At 37.3% G+C, this 19,919-nt stretch overlaps 1 protein-coding gene across 1 annotated transcript in view; it reads right to left on the bottom strand.

The window, feature by feature from the left end:
- The window catches only part of Pcdh15 (protocadherin related 15), a 1,187,935-nt gene that overhangs the window by 116,272 nt on the left and 1,051,744 nt on the right, over window positions 1-19,919 (bottom strand). Inside the window, exons 26-27 of the mRNA XM_057794363.1 lie at window positions 9,684-9,824; window positions 8,221-8,333 (exon numbers count right to left, since the gene is read on the bottom strand). Coding sequence (XP_057650346.1) covers window positions 8,221-8,333; window positions 9,684-9,824 — 254 coding nt within the window. The remainder of the gene's footprint in view (window positions 1-8,220; window positions 8,334-9,683; window positions 9,825-19,919) is intronic.

The raw sequence follows: 19,919 nt of genomic DNA, 5'->3' as shown, positions 1-19,919 counted from the left end.
GATCTTCTTGTCTTTGCTGTAGTCTCTTCAATCAGTGTTTTCTCCCCACACACATGTTCTTGATGAAAAAAGGTCTTTAAATTTGTAGGCCAAGATTTCTATGAATGGTAGCAATGTCCCTCCATAGAACAGAACTGCAATTCTTCGACTATCAAAATCTCACTGGACAGCAGTGAAAACATTGCTTCTACTTTTTACAATTTAGTATATTAGCTACCTCTAATTATAAATTATAATTTTCCTCATTTTTACACATTAGAAGGGAGACTATTAATTCTTTATCCAGTTTCTAGTAATTTCAATCCCCTATATAAAACTGTTAAGATTGAGTTTAACTATGAATTATGCATAAGTTTTACTGTCATTAGGGATGAAATTAATTCACATTTATCAGCAACATACCAGTTATTGATTCTAATGTGGGAAATGTGAAGGTTATATTCTAGTAACGAGTACTTAAAGTTTGGAAATCATCAGGATAGTCTTATACATAATTGTCTTTTATCAGGGTTTGATACATTGAGATTGAATAATATTTCTCTAGGATTAACAAAATACTTAAGAAATTAACAAAAATGCATTCAGATTTCTTGGTCTTTTTCTTTGTAGCATACAGTTATAAACTTATTTATTTTCATGGAAACTATACTTTCAAATGCACAGTTTTAATTGTCTATAATTATAACCTTAAATTTGAAATATTTAACAATAAAATTGAAGCATCTCTATCATAAATAAATACCAAAGCGCTCTTCCCTCTCTCCATATCTATATCTCTATATAAATATTTGTATTGTATTTTTTGGAAACTTTTAAAATAATTGCCTTTGACTAATTTTTTGATAAATGGAGAAGACACTGCATTTCTATATAAAATCAATATTCACATTTAGACTGCATGGTCTATCTGAGACATGTTGATCTTTCTGTGATATTTACTCTCAAACCGAAGGCAAGTGAATCCCAGTGTATGCATGACTCAGTCTGCCATCCTCAGATGAAGAGCAAATGTCATTCTTCAGGGTCTAACACACTTGCCCTACAGGAGTCAATCCATTCTCGAGTGATCATCCAACCTTAACTACTACTTGGACTTTAGTATTCTTGCATAGGGTAACGGAGGGACACGGTAGATGACTCTTCCATGATGCTGCAATAGCTTTCTAGGAGATGCTAAATAATGAAAGACAGGAATCTTCTCATCAAACATGGACAGGTTGTGGTTTAGGTTCCATCTTGAGGCCACAGCCACAGGAGGCACATCTGAACCACACTTTTAGGAATCACACGTGGAATCTTAGGGGGTATTTGTGCGAAGGATGTATGCCCCCCATCAAACTGCAGTTACTGGTGAGGAGAGCACAGACATAGAGGTGCAGTTTTGTACAATGACCTACAGATGACCTGGTTGCCATGTAGATGCACACTTAAGTGAGATTGTGCTCACATTTCAATGTCACAGTCGAATCTGGGATGTTGGGATGTTTTGGCCTAATACATTACCAATCCCTTCTTAACTTGGGTTCATAATATATATTTCTCTTAAAGTCCTCCAGCCTGAACCCTACTCCCTTCCAATCCTCTCACATGGGAGTTTCCTCTGAAGAGAGTATTGTTTTTAAGTCTCACCTTGGTAATTTATTGTTGCTAGACTTTACTATTTTGATAGTTATAAGATAATTTCAAAATATTTATTATTATTTAGGAGTTTTAAGGAAAACAGAGAAATTTAATGGATTATTAATATAGAATTTAAACACATATATTAAAGTACGCCTTTTTATATGCTTGTATACTAAAAAAAAATGAGTAAGTTGGACATATATAATATATATTAATTTATGTACAAGTGTCACATTAATAACAACCTCAATTACATGGATTTTTCATTCCTAAACATCGCAAACCATGTCAGGATAGCCACAACTACATATGAGGACGATGGCCGGAGGGCGCTGGGTCCTTTCCTCATATAACTCTTTCCTAAGCTTTAGTCACACCACTCGGAAGAGGAAACAAACTAGGAAATGGATGAAGGCTCCAAGAAGAATGAATCAGAGACAATTTCAGAAGCTGAATCTAATTACTGGAGGATTGATGAATGAATGCCTCCCTAACCTGCACGTTGCTTCCAAGACTGAAAGGGGCAGGTGGAAGATGGAGACAGCTTAGGCAGCGAGATGCCTCAATGGGACAGAGTATTCTCCTCATAAGCCTGAGGACTCGAGTTTGGTCCTGAAAACCCACAAAGAGATGAGAGGACAGAGCTGACTTCACAAATTTGTCCACATGTACACACAGTGACACACGCACACTCTCCACCATAAATATAGATACAGAATAAGCAAAAATGAAATTAAACAAAACAGCATGTTTAACCTCATTGTGAGGATTTCAGTTAAACCAAATAATCAATTGTCAGGTCTGCAAGGTAGTCTGTGTGGCCTGAGCCAATCATGACAAGAGGAGTTTAACAACAGATTATTAGAAGATGATTCTAGTTTTTTTGAGGGTGTTTTAAAAGCCAAATTGTGGGAAATGATTTAAAGAAAGATGTGAGGCTACATATCACACACACACACACCACAGAACACATACACATCACAGAACACACACACACACACCACAGAACACACACACACAAACAACTTATATCACCCAATGTAGGGACTATTACTTGATCTTTATTTACTGCAAAGGGAAGAATAAGATGTAATTAAAGCAAAAGAAAGGGCATCTGGATAGGTTCGAGGGCAGGGCATGTTTCAGCAATAAAGAGCCTCTAGCTCTTTAAGAGTTTTGTTACAGGTAAAGGTAGGAAAGGGTGAATGAGGATGGAGGTCCTAACGGAGCCTCAATACAGTCATGTGAACATGTTACAGCATTGCATGTTTAACCTTGTTTTAAACTTGGTTAGACTGAGATCCCCTGGGAGAGGAGACGAACACACGTCTGAACACACATCTGAGGGTAATTATAGAGAGGACGACTCCTCAGTGGAGAAAGGCCTGTCTTGAAAGTGGTTGGTGCTATTCCATAGACTGGGGATCTAAATGGGGTTAAAAGGTAAGGAGAGGGTCCCTGTACCAGCTTTCTCAAATGTCTACTTCTCGGTGGCCACAGAGATTCATTCATTTCGGACTACCATGAGAGACAAGCATGCGGCTTTTAATTGCTCCATCATCAATGTTTCTGAGTTTCCCCTTTGAGAGACTGAGTGATTTAAGTGGTGGTTCCAATACATGAAATGGTAGGGTGAGTGGGAGATGGTGTCATGATTGTCAAGAATTCAGTTTCAATTCCTGAGCTACAAGATTAGTTCATCTTTAAATGTGTCCATTTTTAATTGATTTTTACTGAGCTCTACGTTTTTCTCTGCTCCCCTCCCTGCCTTTCCTCTCCCCTTCAACCCTCTCCTAAGGTCCCCATGCTCCCAACTTACTCAGGAGATCTTGTCTTTTTCTACTACCCATATAGATTAGATCCATGTATGTCTCTCTTAGGGTCTCATTGCTGTCTAGGTTCTCTGGGATTGTGATTTGTGGGCTACTTTTCTTTTTGGAAATAAATTTTCCACTAGGAACCTAGATATCAACACTTGAATGGATACAGTTCTGAGACCTAAAAACACAAATATTCCAGCTCCCAGTACGACTTTTCTTAGAAAATACTGTCCACATGTCGACTGTGAGACCACATCACAGGGGCAGAATGGACACATTGCTGTCTTGTATCTCTGCAAAATTTGATCCTAGAAGGATTTGTGTTTTCTTCCACCAGGAGTGACACCAACACAAAGCGTCTCCTATCGGTCATAGACAGATGCTTCTTCACCCTTGGGGTGAAGCACAAACTGCCAAGCAGCGAATGGATTTAAAAGTAAGAGAGCAAAGGTAGTAGGCACCTTCTATCTCATGGTTCTGTATTAGAAAGCAGTGGGGATGGCTTTTCAGGTAGTCTGCAATAGCATAAGAACAATGTCACAGCCAGTGACTGAAAATATAATGACATGAATCATCCCCATAGACAATACTTTGCAAAGGCAAAAAAATCTGAGAAAATGCTGCAGCATGAATGAGAATGACTTTCAGTGTGATTAATAAATTGTGTTATAAGTTCTTTCAAATCAGTATAAGGTTAAATTATATCATTTGAAACGGCAGTACCTAGTATGAGACAGGATTATACATTTCTTGTCTTATGTTTCTACCTTTGTCAACAGTTGGCTGACAGGGTTGTGCTGGGTGGACTCTGTATTTCAGGTATTCCTGGGGGCAATGGTTCAATCAGGCCAAAACATGGTAAAGACTATTCAGTGCCACATTTTATTTCTAAAAGTATAAGTCCTGTTGTGTGACTCCCAATAGCAAGTGGACTTGGGAAACAGTTTGGCTGTATGCTCATGATAAAGTAGAAAGGATTTAGGGAGTCCAGAAACACTGTCATGAGTATCCCTCCAAATCAGGAAAGCTGGAGAGATTGCTGGGGAGATGCCAACAGCTTTAAAGTTTTCCTACATCATTGTATAAACATTTAAATTCAGATATTGACATCAATCACCCCATATCTGCTATCACTGCTTTTTTTTTCTTTCCAAAGTTCCTGGGTATCTGGTAGAAAGCAAGGTCTTCTTTTTCAGTACCAAATTCCATTGAATCCATTTCAACAGTAACACTGACTTTCATGTAGGACTCTATCCATAAACAATAAGTTACAAGATTGCTAAATCCCCCCCTTTTGTTGATTCAAAAGAATGTAGGATTGAGACAATCAGAGAGGCACTGTAGCAGTTAGCAAGCTCTTCAAGGTCAGAAACCTCCTAAAGACCTCGTGATGGCTTTTGTTTGGAGCACCAGATAATTGGCAATTTTTTGTTCTCTAAGTTAATAATTTTATTAATAGAATTCATTTGTAGTTGGTATTTATATTCAGGCACAGTGTGAAATGCTAAATTATTTATTGAGCAAAACATTTGTGTTTTTCAAAGTTAGTACTGAACAAGGACACATAGAAAAGAAAGCCAAATGAGTAATGTCCAGATTCTCAGCATGACCTTGGCCTCAAAGTCTCAGGGTTTTACCCAAAGGAGACAAAGATCAGCGAGATTGTTTGAGACTCTGAGGCACACCTGTTACTGATGGGGAACAAGCCAAGTCCCAAGCTGGGGCCCAGAGAAAGGACAGGCTGTCCAGAGCTCACACGGAGAGACACTGCTAACTCCACGGCCAGCTGTGCTGTTTATTTGTTTCCCTCCTGGAGTTTTCAAGGAAGGACTGGAATTAAGGTAAACAGGAGAAGTAGAAATTTCATTTACGATTGCTGTGATCTGTAGCACGAATAATAAAAAGCCAGAGACAGAAATTGGGGTTCAACCTGAAAGCTAGAAAAGCAAAGCAGCCAAGCCACTAGAGAAATTTTACCTCTACCAAGGCTGGTGATCACAGACTAAGAGGACTAAGCAGTCTACGAAGACTAAGCAGACTGAGCCTCCCTCTCCTCCCATTCTATAATCCCTCTAGTGCTGGGATTAGAGGTGTGTGCCTCTCTAGTACTGGGAATAAAGTTATATGCCATCACCACTTGGATTTGTTTCTGCATTGATTTGTGTAGCCTAGGGAGGCCTTGAAATCACAGAGATTCATCTGCTGCCTCTGTCTCACAAACCTAGGATTAAAGGTGTGTGTCACCACTGCCTGATCTCTAGTGGCTAATTTTGTCCTTCCAATATCCAGGAAAGATTTATTTATTAAAACATAAATGAAATATCACTATAGTGATGACATACCATGACCATAAATGACCCCAAGAGGGAAGGGTTTATTGAAGCTTAGAGTTCCCAACATAGACCATCACAGAAGGAAATCAGAGCAGGAACTCAAGCGGGGCAGTAACCTGGAGGCAGGAGCTGATGCAGGGGCCATGCAGGAGTGCTGCTTACTGGCTTGCTCCCTCATAGCTTGCTCACTCTTCTTTCTTGTAGTTCTTAGGACCACAAGCCCAGGGATAGCACCACCTTCAAAGGACTAGGCCCTCCTACATCAATCACTAATTAAGAAAATGTCCTACGGGCTTCCTTACAGCACAGAGAACTTGAGTTTCTTTCTTCTCATATGGCTATAACCTGTATCAAATTGACATAAAAGTATCAAAAACTATCTTGTGAATCTGTCACCTTGGTGCCCGAAACATCCAATGAAATCATCAGGGAAATCTTTCCAATGGCAGAAAACTGAGGCCATTGCAAACCAGAGAAAAAGAATTTCAGAACTGCCAAGCGAGAGGGACAGCAATGATGGGCATGATGGGGGAATGGCCTCACAGTCACATTCACTACGGGTTTTATTTGTTTCTCCTTTAGTTTAGAACTTAGTATAGTTTGTGTGCTTGCTTTGGAGGACTGTCCAGGAGTTACGTCATGGAAGTTCATTCTGAGCTATAATATTATAAAGATAACATTTTCTTGTGGTGGCAGATGTTGCCAAGATATGTCCTCATTTATTCCACCCGCCAGTATCTTGGCTCCTGCTGTAACTTCAAACTCTTAAGTACTTATTTGAAATTATTAAGGTCCAAATTTAAAAGCAGGATGAACTCCATGGTCATCAGAAATCTCTTTTGCTCTTGAGCCTCAATTAGTAGCATCTTCCAATTCCAATTTGTCTCAGAAGAGACTAAATGAATTAAATTCTTTGGAACCCAGTGGAGACTCCATCATCCCTGTTACACTGATGTTGACACTGACTGACAGATGTGGGCCATTTATCAGTATTGTTATGGATAACCCTATGCCAAACCTTCAACTCAGCTCAGTAGAAGGTGGGTGTTCAGGCATGATTGCATATCTATACACCTTGTTTCCCCAGCACAGTGGTGCTACTGTCTCCTGGTGGATTATGTTTTCATGGTATACTGTGTTACCAACAGGTAACTTGTTTTTACTCCAGGGCTGTGAGCCTCTTGCAGTAATCACTTTAGAGGGAATATTTTTAAATTAAAATTTTTGTATTGTATATTGGTTCATGATTGCATATTTGTTCTGTGGATGGATGTTTACCACCCTTCAGCTGTCTTGGAGGGAATGTAGAGATTATTCACCCAAATAAGGGCAGATGTTCCCCATCTATGAATCAGCATCACTATCAGGACAAACGAGGGATGATGGAGTCTACTTTGGGTTCCAGGGCATTGAGCAATCCAGTCTTTCTTGAGACAAACTAGAAATGAGAAGATGATACTGATTAAGGCTCAAGAAGAGTCAAGATTTCAGATGGCAACAGAATTAAAAACCGTATGTATATATACACACACATATGCGTGTCACATCATATATGTGCACATACATGTTTGTGAACACATAATGAGAGTTTGCAAAGAGCTGACTTTCTTTGCCGTGTGCAGCCATAACAAGAGGCATCTCTAGGAAAGACTGGGTAGGAATCTATCCTGATGATGCTAGCACCCCAGAGGATCTTGGCTGGCAGACCACCATGACCATAACAAAATGAATTGTAGGACATGTTCATTTAGCTTTCGTTTCCAAGTGTCCTTGTTGAATGCCACTGTTTTAGAAAATGAAAATATTTTGCTTAATAAATAATATAGAATTTCATACAGTGTCTTAATATAGATACTAACTGAATGAGATTCTATTAATGAAATTTGCAATTTAGGAAATAAAACCCAACCAATCGTTTGGTGCCATTGTCAGAGCACATGCAAGAGGGTTCTGACTCGCAGGCCTTTTTCTAACATTCGCCAACTTTCCCTAGACTGTCTCACTTCATTGGTTTGTCTGAATTATTTTCTTGTCACTTGATGAGTTGAAAATGCCCTTGTTATAATACATAACATAGTATGAAGACTCATATCACATGACTTAGAAAGTGTTGCTGTAGATCATACATCAGAGGTGTTGGTCAAATTGTACTGGCGACAATGAGAACTAAAAATCTGTTTATCACCACTGGGTTCCTTAATGACTTAGATCTATATGATTATATTTCAGAATTCTTTTATTATTTATAAAGGATTCACTGAAGCAGCCCTAAAGTGTTTCATACTAAATGGTTGCTAGTGGTATGTCTTCAAAGATTACATTCTAATTTTAATATCAAGCTGGAGTTGAAAGTCAACATCATTGGTTAAACTCAGATCAATTTTGAGAGTGCCTTTAAAGCATACTAAAAGCTCAGTGTTTTGAAACCTGATAGAAATGCATACCTATATTCCTCTTGGGTGAAGCGGGGGATCTCTCCAGGATGTAAGACGAGAATTCTCACGGTGGCACTGCTGGACATCACAGGCTCGCCATCATCAAAAGCCACAACCACTAGCTAAAAATGTGACAGTATCCACATACAGATTATAAATAGGAGAAAATGTCAACACAGACAGCATCAAAGATTTTGTTTCTGGTTCCAGCTGTGGGAAGAAGTAAACATTTTCCTACTCCCTTCAAGGAAAGAAATACTGTGTTAGAACATGCCACATTTTCCCTTAATCTTCAAAAACATTCAGCTATATAATGTCGTTATCATTTGCTAGAATAAAAAATCAAATGAGTTACTAACTTTATTAAGAAAATAAACCAGCTTCTTTCAGAGTATATGGATGATGCTCTATCTATGTAATTCCAAATGGATATCTACAGTAAATGCTGCTGATAAGGAGAAAAATCTACTTTTATAGGATCAACACACTTACTAGAAAGGTGTTAAATCTAATAGTATCAGTAGCAAAAAGATAATTAGAGTACTTATAAAAAATTAATTTTCCAGTGAATTTTCTCTGAATTTAAAGAGTAGGAATGTTTTCCTTTAGAGAATAAAATAGATGACCTTTATAGTTAACACTTCATTAAGTAATATCTTAAAACAATTAGTCCATTGAAAACCAAGACCATGCAGTACACAGTGGGAATTATTCAAACAAATAAATTGAAAAGTTTTAGACTTATGAGAAAATATCTATAAATTATTATTGCAGTATTAACTGATACTTTCTCTTTGCAACCATAATACAAAAAGAAGTGCTCTAATATTTACATAAAGGCCTGCCAAACATTTTCACAGAGATGTATATTCTTGAGAAAATTATAGGTTATTAATAAAAAGCAACTCAGTTTAGGTTAATAGATTTTTTTCTCAAAAATTCTAGAAGCATTGTCTGTCAAGATAAATTTTTGCTTCTGCAGTTAAACTTGTAGTCACTTTAATGCTTGCAAGCAGGTGTACAATGACATTCACACAGTTGTTTCAGAACAATAGAGGCGCTTGCTATAAAAACACAGTAACAACCTAATGATCTACTATTGTAGCATTAGAGGCACAAAGAAAAATGTAATGGTTTACTTGCACAGCAGAACACCATATAGTCATTAAGATAATAGCTTTACTTTTGTTGATTGCTATGGACAGTATATAGTTGAGTACAGATTGAATATCATGATTATTGTAAAGCATAGATACTCATGATGAGATCAAGTAGTAGCATCTACTTATGCCAAATACAGAAAATATAAAGTGATTCTTTTATTTTAAAATACAACTTCCAAATTTCAATGAGAAATGATTTTTGAAAATTAAAGATTTGAAAAATAGAAAGAAAATCATATTGACAACTGTTAAGCCAAACCCTCAGTGCTAAATGTCAAAGAGCTGTCACAAAGAAAATGTCATACTGACCTTAAAAATGGTTGTAGGCTCTTCATTAAGATTGACACGAGTTATTACTCTTCCAGAATCTTCTTCTACATCAAAAATGCTGGCAGGGTACGGAAACTGCACATCATCCACTCGATACCTCACCCGACTTGCAGGCAAACCCTGAAATGAAATAATTGATCTACCTGGATGAAGGCTAAAAAACATCAGCGGAGATAAAATGACTTTTACAATGAATGGCTTTGTAAAGAAAAAGTATCTTGGTTCCACACACAGTGTTAAAAATGTGTACTTCTTTCAGTGAATGACTCAATCCTGATCAATGAAGCGTGTTTCAATTAGGCTTTGGTGAAATGATTCTTATGAGGGAAAAGTTAGTATATTGCCACAGCCATCTTTTCTTTCATTCCATGTTGTGTCTGCCTCCTGAAATACCCATTCTCTGTGAATATTTTTATTTTCTGCCACAGCTGTTTCACTTTTAATTATGCTAATCTAAATTCAGGACGCTGGTTTCTTTCTGCTTGTGTGCATCTGGACTATAGCTAAATGGCTGCACCATTACAAAGGGTATAGTATCACCGAGGATAGTCACCAATACCTCTACCCACTAATAATTTACAACCTACACTAAACTACAATAACAGTCATGACTTCTGTGGACAACTCATACTCTGATTTTCTTCCATTCCTCTGCAGCCACTTTTTCTGTACTGGACACTGATCTGACTCTCTGCTTCCACCCTATTAAAACAGTCTTTAAAATGTACACACTCTCAGCTGGGGGTGGTGGCTCACACTCACAATCTTAGCGCTAGTATGTTCAAAGAAAGAGAACCATTATAATTTAAGAGGCCACTCTGTGCTGCACCGCGAGTTCCAGTGCATTCTGAAATGCAGAGTGAGACCCTGTGTCAAAATTAAAAACAAACTACACCAGAGAGGGAGCAGGAAGGAGAGGTCAAAAGTGAGAGAGGACGCATTCTCATTAAAGCTGTTTCTAACCCTCGGTGCCTTCCATCAAACACACAGATCCAGACTCCCCACATGGGGAATCAGATCTTGAAAATATCTCATTTTTTCCTACCTAATTTACAATCACTGTTCGTTTTTGCTATTATATATGCTTGGATGCTTCTGTTTTCTTCCTTATACTCGAGTATGAAAGACTTCTACTTTCTGAATTTGTGTTCATGAGTCCCTTATTCCAGTTAAGATGTGTCCCGAAGCTATTTCTATTCTCCCATTCAACCTGGAATTGTATATCACACATTTTGTGATGGTGAAAATATGAAGTATCTCCTACAGCTTTGTGTTTTAAAATCTTCGTTCCCAACTTCTGGCATAATTTCAGGAGGCTATGGGAGCTTCAGATGGTGGGTCTATCTTGGGTAGACAATGGCCTTGGGAATGTATACTTGAAAAACTACTTTCTATCTTGCTATCTTTCGTTTGGTCCACTGTGATGTAAGTAGCTTTTTTGGGGGTATGTGCTTGCACTACCATGAAGATTTGGCAATCACATGGGGCCAATGAATTAAGGACTAAATACTTTGAAATAATGAGTCAAAATAAATCTTTTCTTTTTTAAAGTTGTTATGTGAGATGCTTTGTAAGAGGAGTGCACCAGCCATCAATGCACAAACAGTACAAGAGTGGGGTCATTGCTGGAACTAAACCTATCCACATGGGTTTGGGCCTTTGGAACTTGTTTATATGAATAATTTGGAAGTGTTTAGAGATTTGGACTGGAAAAGCCCTAAAATGCTATCAGATGAGCTTAATTGGTAACTGGTTGGATCTAAGAAAACCAGAACAGCAATGCAAATGCGGAGAATACTGTGGATACAGAGTCTGAGAGGAGAACAGACGTTGTTCTTAGAGAAGGCTATCTGGGTTGCAATTTTCCCATGTCTCAAGATTTTGAATGAGGAAGAACCAAAATATAAAGAATGTATTTCCTTAGCAGATCAAATTTTAAGTTGCTTAGCATCTTCTCTGAAACATGGTTATGACTCATTTCTACTAGTCAGGCCTATGGTGAGAACTAGGAACAAAGATTGAAGCAGGAAGAACCACGAAACACACAGACTGGCTGAAAATCTGTTCCTTTAAAGTGGTAGGCAAGGAAACCAGAAATTTTTTTAAATTTAAATTTTTTATTTATTTTACATTCTGATCACAATCTCCCCACTCTCCTCCCCTCCCATTTCCTCATCATACCTCTCCTCCACCCCTCCTCAATCCATACCTCTTCTGTTTCTGTTCTGAAAGGGACAAGCCTCCCATGAGTGTCAATAAAGTATGGCATATTTATGAGATAGATAGTTGATTCTGTGGGTTTTCTAGTGAGGTCCTTGAGCGCTCTGGCTTCTACAATCCTTCCTTCCTCTCTCCAGCAGGGATTTTTTAAGTGTGAAGCACAATTAAAAAGAGACCAAATGATGGAATAATAGGAAATGTGTTCTGATACCTTTTCAGGGAGGGAAGAGACTCCTCCCCTTGCAGGCTCTGGGGCATAAGACTGCAAACTCACTTGGCTTTGAAAAGGAGTGCTGGTGAATGCTATGTTTACAAAGTTCTCTCCATTTCAGACACACTGACACTCAGACACCACTGTAGCCATGCTAAGAGGATGAGCAGTTACAATTTGAGGTGGAACAAGAGCTTTACATCATCTACTTGGTTTAAGTATTTCTGTTGTATATTGAAAGAATATAACTCATCATCATCATCATCATCATCATCATCATCATCAACAATATTCCATAGACGCTCACAGCTATGACTTTCCATTGTCTTACACTTTTTAATGCTGTTTTATTTTATTGTTATTATTTTTGACACAATTATTCTGGATGACCCGGAACTTACTATGCAGACCTTGATGGCTTCGGACTCTCAGAGAGCCTTTTGTCTGTGCCTTTTGGGTGCTGGGATTAAAGGCACATGCCTTCACACCCAGAACACTATTGTAATTTTTAAGATGATAGGGCCATGAGCTTTTGGGGCACAGAAGCAAAATTTTATGATCTGCTTTTGAAATTTTCCCTACAGACCCAGGTCATAAATGTGTTTGTTTGCATTTGTTGGCTGGGTTTGGGGAGTCTGTAGAGTCAGGAGCGATAACCTCACTTGTGGAAGAAAGTGACTGTGAGAATGTCCTCGAACGTTGTTCATATTCCTTATCCCTGTCTCATTCTCTACTACCTTGTCCACCATGATGAGATCAGTTTTCCCCATGTTCCCATCTCCATGAACTGCATTTCTTCAACTGCACTGCTTGCTACAATGAACTAAAACCCTTGGAAACCCATAAGGTTCATTCCCTTTCTTGAGATATTTCTGTCATTTATTGTGGTCATAGTAACATCAATGCCATATCATACTATTTTCTATATGTGTAATAATGCAAGAGTATTGTAATGGGGAGCTGCGGGCTGTGTTCCTGCTGCCCCAGCTCCTGGTCGCCTGGCTAGCTTATGCCCCGAAATAACAACACACAAACTGTATTCTTTTAAACACTGCTTGGCCCATTATATCTAGCCTCTTCTCGGCTAACTCTCGCACCTGGACTAGCCCATTTCTAATAATGTATGTAGCACCCCAAGGTGCGCTTACCAGGAAGATTCTAGCCTACGTCCATCCTGGTCGGAGCTTCATCGCATCTGCTCTGGAGAGGAGAGCATGGCGTCTGTCTCTCAGAGGAGCTGCCCTGCATCTGAGCTCACTTCCTCTTCCTCCCAGCATTCTGTTCTGTTTACTCCACCCACTTATGTTCTAACCTATGAGGACCAAGCAGTTTCTTTATTTTTAACCAATGACCTTCCTCCATCAGAGTATTGTATTCACAAGAGTAGTAAGTGTGTCTGAATAGCTTGAAGGACATTCTACCCCTGTGCACATTCAAGGAGCATTTGGCTGAATAAATGAATTAAAGAATCGAGGGTTAATGGTGTTGATCATGTCCAGGCATGCTGATAGCTATGTAAAAATATTTACATATTTCAAGATTTCAGAAAAACACAACACTAGTGAATTCTTGTGATAATTTGAGGAGTTATCACCTCCGTGTTGATTTTACATGTGACCATATAATCTCTGAGTGGCATAGGGGAAGTCCTGCAGTATGGTGAAAGAGGCCCACCTATCATAAACCACATCAAGTCTGTGCATTTTGAGCACATTTTTAATGTAATGACAATGCTCTTTATTTCTTAATGATGCTGACAGCAGTTTCAGCAACCAGTCTGAGAATTTTACTAAATATCAGAATAGGTGTGTTATATTCTTTCTCATATTTATATCTAAAATAGATCTAAGAGTTAGTATAACCATTCATATTTTACAAATGACAAAACCAAGGTTTTAAAAATGAATCCATTAACTGAAATTTCCTCCCCTAAATATCAAAGTTATTAGACACACTTTATATTTAAGCATGATCCTTGGACATGAAGCTCACTTAATAATTATGATATCTTAAAGGCAATATTCTCATAATATGTGAATAACATGGAAAACATTTCTTAAAACTTGGTTGGGGAAGAAGTTGATGCTGTACGAAAACCCAGTTTGTATAATCCCAGTTGGGAAGCATAATTTCCAGGGTGTCATAATGATAAAAAAGCAAAGCCATGGCCCCCAAAACATTACCAACATCAGTTCCCATTCTGTCTACAGTAACTGAAATCACTCACAAGCTACCACTTCCACTGTGCTGAGATGATAGACATGTGTCATCATCCTCATTAAATGCTTTTCCTCTAACTTTTTAAAAAAAAATTAGAAATAGCTATGGCTCTAATCTCAATTCATTGATATCACACATTTTGTGTTTATGGTTTTTTCACTCACTAATATCTGTTCATATACTCCCATACATAGTTTCTTACATTTATTTCTGAAGAAGGCAGATATAATGAGACAGACAGACAGACATACACATTTTTTGTGTGATTATTCTCTGCTTATGATCTTCACTATGTGTTCAGGAGAGAAGATAAATAATACATAGATAAATATTATCTTCTGGAATTTCTTTGGCTATGAGGAATAAGGTTGTAGTGGTGATACAGAGTCCCTATCTCATTACTTAAATATTATAGGTCTTATTCCTCACTCTCTAAACACATGTGCCATACTATATGTAGAGTTAGACTTGATATGTAATTTTACTATTTTAAGCATAAAGTGATATATAATACACATAAACACATACATATCATATATATATATTTGTCAATATATATAAGTATAAACTTTAAAAATGTCTATTCAAACAAATCTTTACTATTTTGGGCAATAAATTGATTATCATATGTGGTTATTTTATTTGTGCATTATTCACATCTTCTTAGATTATTTTCAAAAAATTTTGCTCTCAATATGAATTGTTTCATTAGATAATATATTCAGTGAAAATCTCCCATGCAAATAAAACAAACTAAACCAAGATACAAAACATGAAATTTAATTTTGTATTCTAAAATATAAAAGAGATGGTATTAACTGTGCAATTCCTTTTGTCTGCTAAAATTGACATCTACAAGCCTACATACTGCTATAAGAGCTTTATTTATTGTAGATATTCTGATACTTTAATATGACATGCCTATATAGCTGATAGACCCAGATCAAAGAATCTTATCATGATGGTTTCTTAGAAACTAAAGCTCAATGTAATTCCATCCCATAAAGTAGAAATCATTAATAGCAAAGTAAATATAAACATATTAAGAAATTACAAGCATTTTGATTATTTTTTGTTATCAGTACATTTTTTACTGATATTTTTTAGAATTCTATTTTTATGGGTCAAATATAATATGTTTTAACTTAATTATGGTGAAAATATAATTAATTAGTACAGTTGGTAATTGCAGATCTGTGTGAAAGATATTACAAACATACAATCATGAGAAATTTTAATGAGACTGTAATGGACCAAAATAATTAGATTCTTACTATCACAGGACTTCTTATTTAGTTATTTTTAAATATATAATTAAGAAGAAATTACTCAGACCCACATAACTTCCTTTATAATAATGTGATCATATTATATCAGGAAATACTAAACACATTATCATTAAATTCAAATACTAAGTAATCTGTTTTCAGATACATGAAGAGTTTTTCTCCATGACATGGTTTTAAAAACTCTTTCTGACACTATCTTTGAAATCAGCTTTGGTTTACTGGGTAACTGTGTAATTCCCAAATAATCTTCCAAGTATGAATTAGCACAAGGAATTATTACAAAGTAGTTAGTATTTTTCCACCATTCAGACTAATTTTGTCAATTATTTTCATAATTCTAATGAAATTCTATATTAGCCTTGAAAATAATAAAGAGGAACTATGGGTCATACTCAATTTATTCCAAAGATCATTTTTATTCTTCCGGTCTGTATGTAACAGCTTTCTGATAGGAGGGTCCTTCATGTCACACATCATGTAATTAGTATGTGTGCAGTTGTAGTATGTCCATAGCTATTAAAGTCCTAAGCAACTTTTCTTTTTTTTTAAAATTTATTTATTTATTACATATACTGTATTCTGCACCAGATCTCATTACAGATGGTTGTGAGCCACCATGTGGTTGCTGGGAATTGAACTCAGGACCTTCGGAAGGGCAGGCAGTGCTCCTAACCTCTGAGTCATCTCTCCAACCCAAGCAACTTTTCTTTGAGCTTATTTATCACTTAAGTTCTTAGGAAATGTGCTATTAGAGGGAAACATAACCCTTCGAAATATCTATATAATGTCCCTGATTTAGACACCTATTGATAGGCTGAGATAGCAAACTCCCTACTTCCCTTACAAAACGGATCACATAAACCAGAGGTTGAAGCTGGACTAGAGAGATTCTGCCCCTGTTCCCCTAAAATCTTCCTACTGTTTAATCATAAAACAGGAATTTCAGGAATTGGAGAGATGGCTCAGGGGGTAAGAGCACTTGCTGCTCTTCTTGGGACCTAAGTTTTATTCCTAGTACCTAAGTCTGGTGGGCCACAACTGCCTATAGTTCTAGCTCTAAGGGTTATAACATCCTCTTCTGGTCTTCACGGGCACACATATGTGTGTTATATGCTGATACACATACATATCAATAAAAACTGAAAATAAATAAAATGAAGAATTTCTCTTACTACCGCCTTCATGAGGTTAGAAATAGTCCTCGCAGGGCTATTTTCAGCCTATTTTTACTAGACCATTGCTTACTGTATTCAAATCATAGCTAACAGTTGAGGTGTGCACTGGTGGATAAGCCTGTAAAGATGTGTTCTATGTGTGCAATGACAGCGAGTATACATATAGTATAAAGATTACTATATATACACAATCTTAACAGGAAAGGGAATCATGCCATTTGCACCAATGGGACCCCAGCTTAAGGGCACAATGCAGCTCCAGTTACATTCATAAAGAAAAAAAATTACTTAATTCTTTCGATATAAGGAGTGTACAAAATAGGAAATATTATCTAATTTGCTCGCATTAAGAATCTCAACTAGTCAAAGAAACAGAGAGGAGAACAGGAGTTGACAGGAACAGAGGGGCAGGAAAATGGGGAGCTGATGTTCACAAGGTTCAACATCCAGTTGTGTGTTTTTGTTCTCTTTTCTATATCTAAGAATTGAAGGATGGAGTTTTTAAGTGAACCTGTGAGTAACTGTTGGTTGGCCATGTAGGCTTGCTGAAGGTTAATGAAAAACCCATTTTCTTGAAGCCCTTGGAAAGTTTTTGAGTTAATGAACATTTAAGCTTGTGTATAGGGAATCATAAATATCAGACAATATTAACATGGGAATCAATATCTAATTATATTACTAGTAATATATTATTTCTAGTAGACAAGCCAAAACAAAATACAAAAACTAATAAAATTATCTTGGCTTTATATAATTTCAGGTAACACAAGATAGTAGGGATCAAACATGTATAGTGTTAAGGAGAAAACATTACAAGAGTCTAATAGGTTGTCAAATTGTGTTTTATATATGCCAACAAAATAAAACGCAGATGTAGAAGAACTCAGTGTCTATCCTCAGCTAAGCAAAGAGGCGACAAAATATAATGTGTGAAAGGACGGGGCTCGCTCACACATAGCATAAACTGGAGCTAAGGATAGAATCACCTCAGAATACCTAGATTAATATGCCATGAATAATCCTATAGAGTTCTTCTGTAAGAAGTTTAGCAAAATAAATTGAGAACTGTGGCATATTTAGAGGTAAATTTAACAAAAGTCATTTAAGATCTATATTTGAACCTAAGGATCATTCCTGAAAAAATAAACCCTCTATAAAATGGATAAAAATATCCAAAACAAATAGATGAAGACAAAGGAAAATCTGACCCAGAAATGAGAGTGGTACTCTCAAATAATTTGATACATAAGGAGAGTAGCAGAAGCACCTTGGGGACTCAAGGAAGCTTATTACCCAGGCTGCTAGTGAGCTGTCAATCCACAGAGCTGTGTGGCTCTTATGTAGGTTGCATTCTGTCAGTAAAATCCTTCATTTTCAGTTCTTCTTCATCATTGAGTATCTTTAATCTGCTCTGAAACACAGGTAAGTTCCTCCTCAGTCTTTTCTACAGACATTTCTGTCCTTATGCCCTATGGTGTCTCAGTCTTGGAGAATGAATTCGCTTCCAGATTTTAATTCCGCTCAAGATGCTCCCAGGTCTGTGTTTATTATTTATTTATTAAAGATTTCTGCCTCCGCCCCGCTACCGCCTCCCATTCCCCCCTCCCCCAAAAAGTCCCCCCTCCCTCATCAGCCCGAAGAGCAGTCAGGGTTCCCTGCCCTTTGGGAAGTCCAAGGCCCTCCCACCTCCTTCCAGGTCTAGTAAGGTGAGCATCCAAACTGCCTAGGCTCCCACAAAGCCAGTACATGCAGTAGGATCAAAACCCGGTGCCATTGTTCTTGACTTCTCAGCAGTCCTCATTGTGCGCTATGTTCAGAGAGTCCGGTTTTATCCCTTGCTTTTTCAGACCCAGTCCAGCTGGCCTTGGTGAGTTCCCGAAAGATCATCCCCATTGTCTCAGTATGTGGGTGCACCCCTCGCGGTCCTGAGTTCCTTACTCATGTTCTCTCTCCTTCTGCTCCTGATTTGGACCTTGGGATTTCAGTCCGGTGCTCCAGTGTGGGTCTCTGTCTCTGTCTCCTTTCATCGCCTGATGAAGGTTAATATCCAGGAGAATGACTATATGTTTTTCTTTGGGTTCACCCATTCGTGATCACAGGTCTGTGTTTATTGTCTTCGGTTTCTTTTGGAGTTTCTGCCCAATTCAGCCACCCCTGATCCTGAAAGGCTGAGTCATCACCGCTTCATATCAAAGTAACTGTTCTATGTACACGTTTATCAGCTTTTTCTATAACTACCTTCCCCGCTCCAGCTGAAACTCTGGATTGACATTTAAGTGTGCCTTTAGTAACCTGTAATCTTCCACCTCATGTCCAATATCTATTATTTCTCTGCCTGAATGCCTTTACATATTTCTGTTGTCTCTATTAGCATGGCCACTTTGCTTTTATAAATTAAATGAAGGATGTGGTAGCCAATTTGACTTTTGGGTTTTATTTATCATATTTTATAAAAAATTCTGTGTATCATAGAATAATTTATTATAATAGGTACCTTTGATTTTTTTATTATTACTCTTTATTTCTTTAGTAATTTTTCTTTTTCTGGGTCTTATAAACCATTGTTCAGAATTGAGGCCTACAGAAGAACTTCTAAAGACAGATTTTAGGCTATCTTTCATATAATTTTCATTATTTAACCAGACATCATCAAAATCATGTTACATAAATTCATGAATGTTCTGAACTCTGTAACATGTGAATATATTTTTATTGCAATTTATTCTATCTATATTCATACGAATCTCTGTATTTTTTTTTTTAAAAATCAACGTCCTATCCAAAGCAGGATCAAAATATATCAGAATACATACATCTGTCCATTCTCCGATGTATTTTTGGAAGCTATGGTATGGACAACAGCAAAGCCAAATTATCACTGCCTTCACAGACAATTAAATTCAAGGATCCTGGTCACAAAAGGCCAAAGTTTCTCTTTCAGAACGCATGCTCCTTTTTCTTCTGAAAAGATGTTCAGAAAAAAGGGTCCCATTTAATACCTAATGGAAACCTATGTGTGAATTCCAAAGACCAAGTTGTTTTACCCTGGGCCTTGAGAAATGCCTTTGTGTTGTGACCTTGGTCCACAAGGTTTGTTTCA

The sequence above is a fragment of the Chionomys nivalis genome, chromosome 19, assembly GCF_950005125.1.
Source record: "Chionomys nivalis chromosome 19, mChiNiv1.1, whole genome shotgun sequence".
NCBI lineage: Eukaryota > Metazoa > Chordata > Mammalia > Rodentia > Cricetidae > Chionomys > Chionomys nivalis.
The sequence above is the reverse complement of the archived record's forward strand: the minus strand, read 5'-3'. Positions and strand labels throughout refer to the sequence as shown.